General features: G+C 39.8%; 1 protein-coding gene across 1 annotated transcript; it reads left to right on the forward strand.

Annotated features, from left to right (window-relative positions):
* The first annotated feature begins 511 nt into the window (after window positions 1–511).
* Window positions 512–1,337, forward strand: LOC127136141 (oligouridylate-binding protein 1). The gene is made up of 2 exons (XM_051062735.1): window positions 512–676; window positions 840–1,337. The coding sequence occupies exons 1-2, from the start codon at window positions 512–514 to the stop codon at window positions 1,335–1,337; spliced, it is 663 nt and encodes a 220-aa protein (XP_050918692.1).
* The last annotated feature ends 5,707 nt before the right edge of the window (window positions 1,338–7,044 follow it).

Consider the following 7,044-nt stretch of genomic DNA (forward strand, 5'->3'; position numbering starts at 1 on the left):
AAAAATGCAATCAAATGCAGGCCCAAGGGAGTTAAATCGAATACACAATGCAACAAGGTACAAATTGCAACAAGAAAAAAGCAAAATTCGGGTACATGTGCAAATGCGATTTGAGAGAACTTCTAGAACAAGTATAGAAAGGAAGGCTAATCCTGTTGAGTTTGATTCTGTCTTTAGCAGAAGCAGCCTTACGATTTCTTTTGAAAGCCCGGACATAGTTCCAATTTTCTGTGGCGCCTTGCAGCATAGCACATGAGATACCTATCCACACGAGTTTGAAGACTTTGCAACTGATGCATCATTCCTGGACTTGTGGTCTCTTGATAAATTCCAAAGCCTTCTTAATCAGTCCAATGAAGACCCAAAATTAAAGAAGTTGCTGCAGCAGGATAATCTTGTTGTATTCCTGCACCTACTTGGATGTGACTCTAATGGTCATGCACACATGCCATGTTCATCTATCTATCTCAACAATGTTAAGCAGATCATGGAATGAGTGATAAAGGAAGCCATGGAGAATTATGGTTTGGTTACATACTGGGAGACTGCTTTGCTCTATGATGATCAGCATTCTGCTGCTGCTAATAAACAGAGGGTTGCAATTGTTGTAGCTCATGAACTAGCACATCAATGGTTTGGCAAATTTTGTTACAATGGAGCGGTGGACCCATTTATGGTTGAATGAAGGTTTTTGCAACATGGGTGAGTTTATTTAGCTGCTGATCACCCTGTTCTTGTTTACATGCCTACTGGATGCGCATAAACCAGTACTAGACTGCTTTTGCCTGCGGGCTTTATTAATACCACGATTACATACCAAGAGTGCTAACCTGCATCAGGCCAGCAGATCAGTACACAGAACAAGACCAATTAAGCGAAACACATTGAAATTAAGCAACAGAGATGTGCCTGAAAATAATCCTTCATACACCACAGTTTATGTTGGCAACCTTCCCCATGATGTAACACAAGTTGAACTCCATTGTCCATTCCATGCATTGGGAGCTGGGGTACTTGAGGAGGTCCGAGTTCAGAGGGATAAGGGTTTTGGATTTGTCGGATACAATACTCACGAGGAAGCAGCACTGGTTACTCAGATGGCTAATGGAAGACCAGTTCAGGGGAAGACGATGAAGTGTTCATGGGGTAGCAAACCAACTCCTCCTGGGACAGCTTCGAATCCATTACCTCCACACCGACTGGCTGAAATAAGAAGATTATGCGAAGACTACAAAAGAAAGAGAACAATAGCAAAATTACATACTAACCATCCACTTCTCTCTGATGTGTATGAGCTTTGCAAAACAGTCTTCGCTTCGCATAGTAGCTGGAATTGAATTTGAAAAAAGACCGTCGAACTCAGAAGAGCATGCTCCGTGTTGTTGGCCAGATAGAAATAAGAGTTGGTCTAATGGATGCCCACTGCCAGCTGAAATCAGAAGAATTATTAAATGGCATATCACAAGTAGAAGAAATTGGAATTGAGAAGGGCATTTTTCCAGAAAAATCAACAAAGTTATCCCAAATACCTGTTACTGTTGGGTATGAAACATAACTGGGAATCTTGGTATGAAGGTTATGTTCCTGGTTTACTGTCAATCCAAGATACATTAAGTGTTTATCAAGTGGCCGGAAAAGCGGATGCAATGCTCTTGCTGCCAAGGAGACATTCTGCTTGCCGACGTCATCAAAAAACTCGGCACGACGCATTATCCTCCTGCAATAACAGCTCACTTCAAACCACCAAACACACCAAATCTTCCAATGTCAAACAATTTAGAAAGGAGGACCTTACCCGTGTTCATCCCAAACCGCTTCGTTTTTGTTTCTACTCGACCAAAACTGCTCTTGAGTTTTCACTAAAAATTTCACTGCGGTAAAACACATAATAGTCAGCAAAGCGTTAAAATCCAAGAAAATACCCAAAATAGAGTTAAGACAAAAGCGAAGAAGAAAGCTTGAGTTCAGAATACCGTTTTCGGTTTTAGCATTAAACAGGCCGATCCAAACTGAGCACATCAAAGAGGATTTTGCAGGATGCTCCTTTGAACACCAAAGACACCATTTGAAACCCTAATCAGCAGAGCATAAATAGGAGGACGAAATTTGGAGAGGCGTAGAGAATTTGAAAACAAAACCCTAAAATTCGGAGGTGGCCGCGATTTCAAGGGAATAAACCTAATTCCAAAATCAAAGCCAAATCGGTATAAAAGAGGCGAGGGAAGAAGATTCGAGATTTACCTGAGCCGTTGTCATCGCCGAAGGTGAGCTTTCGTTTGGGGATTTTCATTTTTAATCTTTGATTGTAGCTCGCCTTTGGGTGTGAGATCGTGATGGTAACGATTGAGAGAGACGTGATGGTAACGATTGAGTGAGATGGTGAGTTGAGAGAGCGATTAAGGGAGCGATTAAGGAAACGATTGGGAGAGAGACGAGTTCGTGAGAGGTGTGTGGTACAGAATGAGAGCGATGGAGAGTTTGAGAGAGGAAGAGTTCAGTTCATCGAACGCCAGCTCTTTCATTTTCCTTTTTTATTATTTAACTTAGGAATGTTTAAAAACCATTTAACTCCATTTAAGTGACCTTTGAGTGTTTCCAGTAGACATTAACGTTGGTGTTTAACAATGATTCCATTTTTTTTACTATTCCCAACTCACCAGCCTCTAAAACCCAACAGCCAAGCGGTTGGGTTTAATTATGGTAGTCCAACAGATTTCCTATTTATTAGTTGTTTATTTTAATTCTAATTTTTAATTTACCTCGGTTTATTTATCCAAATTAGCATTAAAATGATAACTAATCATGAGTGGTCTGGTGGAGAGGGGTGATTTTTATGGTCTTTAGTGTAGTGGGTTCGATACCCGTATTGAGCATTTTATTTCTTTTAGCCTTTTTTTTCTTTTAGCATTTTATTTTCTTTTAGCATTTTATTTTATGTTTATGTTTTTATTATACTCATGGTTGATCTGATTTCTTTTAATTTCATCATTCATTCAAAACCATTTTAAACTGTTAAAATCACACTTTTCTCGATTCAATATCGAGCCCATTTTCACACCCTTGTAAGTCGATTGCTTTTGAGCATCGCCATCAACCTCACATAGCTTACTCTTGGGCTTTCTTACAATGAGCCGGTTCTCTTGCACTTACACTTATACATTGCATTATTTGTTGTTTGGGCCCGATTTAATTATTTCATGATTTTGAATCCCCATTTGACAAAATGTACCCCACTCCCCCGATGTGTAATAATCTTGTACTGTTTCATTTCTTTATTTGTTTGACTATTTAGTTATATACTAACACAAGAATAAAGTCAACCATTTCCAAAAAATACAAAAATATGACTCGATCCAACGTCGAGTATTTTCTCAATAAACAAACCAATCCATTTCTCCTTCCCATTCTATTCCATTTGTTTCAAACTTTCACCAAACGCTTGATTCAACGTCAAGTCATTTTTTCTAATAATAAAAACTCAAAAAATATTAATTCATATTCAAGACCTTTTCAATAAAGATGGAAATGGAACGTGGTGTATACCACGCACTCCTGAGACTAGGATTCGAGATGTATATCTCGCCAATCCTAGCTCTCGCCATCATCCAAATTTATCCATTTTGTTTTCTTTCAAACACTCATTCAAATTTCTCTTAAACGTCCATCAACACTTGATCTAGGGTCAAGTCATTTTCACAACAAAAACCAAAATACCTAATTCTTACTTAACACTTTTCCAATAAAGATGGAAATAGAACATGGTGTATACCATGCACTCCTGAGGTTAAGATTCGAGACGTATGCCTCGCCAATCTTAACTCTCGCCATCGTCTAAAATTGTCAATGTGGTTTCGTCAAACCCTTTCTCAATCAAATCTAAGAACCTAAATCTTATTTAACACTTTTTCAATAAAGGTGGAAATGGAACATGGTGTATACCATGCACTCCTGAGATTAAGATTCGAGACGTATGCCTCGTCTATATTAACTCTCGCCATCGTCTAAAATTGTCAATGCGGTTTCTTCAAACCCTTTCTCAATCAAATTCAAAACATCTAATCTTTATTAAACACTTTTTTTCAAATAAGATGGAAATGGAACGTGGTGTATACCGCGCACTCCTGAGACTAGGATTCGAGATGTATATCTCGCTCATCCAAGTTCTCGCCATTATTTAAAACACCTCAAACCAATCAATTCTTTTTTCTCGCCGCCGTGCGATTGATCTCTTAAACCTTTTCACAAACGAAAGGTACTTTGTTTCAAAACAATGCAAGGCAATGTTTCTCCACCTATTTTGGGTAGTCCAACAATGTTTTCGTCGATTTGACACAAAGTAGCTTTCACTAAAATCGACCAACAAACAAACATTTTTCTACCCAGAACTACGTAAGCCTTGATTTCTCTTTTGAGATACGTAGGAGCAGGATTTATAAATCTTGTCAGGCCCACTAATAAAAAAACTTAGGTTTATTTCTTAGTTAAAAATCCAAAAACATTTTCCTTTATTTTATTCTTTCTTTCCCACCTAATAATTCGAAAAGCCTAACATTTCAAACTAACACTAACGCACACAACTGACCTAATGGTTCCCGTTGAGTACAACGGACGTGAGGGGTGCTAATACCTTCCCCTCGCGTAATCGACTCCCGAACCCTGATTTGGTTGCGACGACCATAATCATTGTCGTTTTGTTTCTTGGGTTTTATCGATATTTCCCCTTTCCTTTTTAGGAATAAATAAAGTTCGGTGGTGACTCTGTTCAGTCCATCATTGCGAGCGTGCGATCGCGCTTCGCTTTGTAGTCGTATCACCATATTTTTTCGAGGTGCGACAGGAGGCTCTGCAGAAAGTTTTGGACTTGGCTTATGTTGATCATGACGTCACTATTGAATAGTTTGACAGTATTGTTGCAAACATTACTGCTTGCAACACTTTGAGTTTTTGTGACGCTGATCTCCCTGAGGAGGGAAGAGACCACAATATGGCTTTACATATATCCATGAATTGCAAGAGCGACGCCATGTCCAATGTGCTGGTGGACACTGGGTCATCTTTGAATGTATTGCCGAAGACCACTCTCTCGAGATTGTCATATCAAGGGCCTCCCATGAGGCAGATTGGTGTTGTTGTGAAAGCTTTCGATGGGTCGCGTAAGACCGTGATTGGGGAAGTTGATCTCCCAATCAAGATTGGACCAAGTGATTTCCAAGTTACCTTTCAGGTTATGGATATCCACCCATCTTATAGCTGTCTCCTTGGTAGACCATGGATTCACGAGGCTGGCGCCGTGACATCCACCCTACACCAGAAGCTGAAATTCGTTAAGAATAAGAAACTGGTTGTGGTAGGGGGAGAAAAGGCTCTCCTGGTTAGCCACTTGTCTTCTTTCTCATATATTGATGCTGAGGATGAAGTTGGAACGCCTTTCCAAGCTTTATCTATTGCTGAGCCAATTGAGAGGAAGTCTCCTTCATTTGCTTCCTATCGTGATGCAAAACTGGCCATTGAATGTGGTGTAGTTGCTGGTTTAGGGAAGATGATTGAGCTTGAAGACAATAAATCCCGGGCTGGCATTGGCTATTCTTCTGGGGTCTTCAACAACAAAGGGATGTTCAAGAGTGGAGGTTTCATCCACGCCGATCAAGCTGAAGAAGCTGCTGCTATCTTGGAAGAGGATGTAGAGGATATAAACAATTTTGTCATCCATGGCGGGATCTGCCACAATTGGGTCGCTGTAGATGTTCCTACAGTCATTCATAGATCAGCGTAATATGTTCACTTTGTTTAAAAACCCTTCTCCCATGCCAAAAGGAGAAGTGATGACATTGTTGGCATCATATATACAATGATATTTCATTCAATAAATTCATGTTAAATGTTTGTTTTTCCATTTGTTTTCACTTTTTGCTTTTGCATGAAATCGGTGATCACAAAAAAAAACCTAAAAACAAGAATAAAAGCAATCTTTTCATCTGCATAATGATTTGTTTGTTTAAATTCTAAAGTTTTTATTATCCAAAATCATTATGTAGGTTGATTCTAAAACCCATTGAACATAATGATCCAACGCCATCTCCCAATTTTGAATTCCCTGTATTCGAAGCAGAGGAAGATGATGTTGAAGGGATTCCTGATGAGATTACCCGTCTTCTTGAGCACGAAGAGAAGATCATTCAGCCGCACCTTGAGAATCTGGAAACAGTCAACTTGGGGTCTGAAGATTGTGTTCGGTTGGTGATGATTTGGGCACTTCTTGAAGAGTCCGTCAAGAAGGGGTTGATCAGTTTCTACGAGAATATTCCGATATCTTTGCTTGGTCGTATGAAGACATGTCGGGTCTAGATACAGATATTGTGCAACATTTCCTGCCTTTGAAGCCTGAGTGCGTGCCTGTGAAGCAGAAGCTCAGAAGAACTCATCCAGATATGGCAGTGAAGATCAAAGAGGAAGTTCAGAAGTAAATTGATGCGGGGTTTCTGGTGACTTCTACATATCCTCAATGGGTGGCCAATATTGTGCCTGTGCCTAAGAAAGACGGAAAAGTCCGTATGTGTGTTGATTGTAGAGATTTGAATAAAGCTAGTCCGAAGATGATTTCCCTCTATCACACATTGATATGTTGGTAGACAATACAGCTAAATTCAAAGTCTTTTCGTTTATGGACGGATTTTCCGGATATAATCAAATCAAGATGGCACCCGAGGATATGGAGAAGACAACATTCATCACACCTTGGGGAACATTCTGTTATCGAGTGATGCCCTTCGGTTTGAAGAACGTCGGAGCCACGTATCAACGTGCTATGACTACCTTGTTTCATGACATGATGCACAAGGAGATAGAGGTATATGTTGATGATATGATTGCTAAGTCACGAACGGAAGTTGAACATGTTGAACATTTGTTGAAGCTTTTTCAGCGTTTGAGGAAGTACAAGCTTCGTCTGAATCCTAACAAATGTACATTTGGAGTCCGTTCCGGCAAGTTATTGGGTTTTGTTGTCAGCGAGAGAGGTATTGAGGTTGATCCTGCAAAGGTCAA

This window comes from Lathyrus oleraceus, chromosome 4 (genome assembly GCF_024323335.1).
Source record: "Lathyrus oleraceus cultivar Zhongwan6 chromosome 4, CAAS_Psat_ZW6_1.0, whole genome shotgun sequence".
Classification (NCBI taxonomy): Eukaryota; Viridiplantae; Streptophyta; class Magnoliopsida; order Fabales; family Fabaceae; genus Lathyrus; species Lathyrus oleraceus.

Coding starts and splice junctions, on each gene's coding strand:
- LOC127136141 (XM_051062735.1), top strand. CDS start 512: ATGGAGAATTATGGTTTGGTTACATACTGGGAGACTGCTTTGCTCTAT. Junction 677..839: donor GAGCGGTGGACCCATTTATG/GTTGAATGAAGG, acceptor AACCTGCATCAG/GCCAGCAGATCAGTACACAG.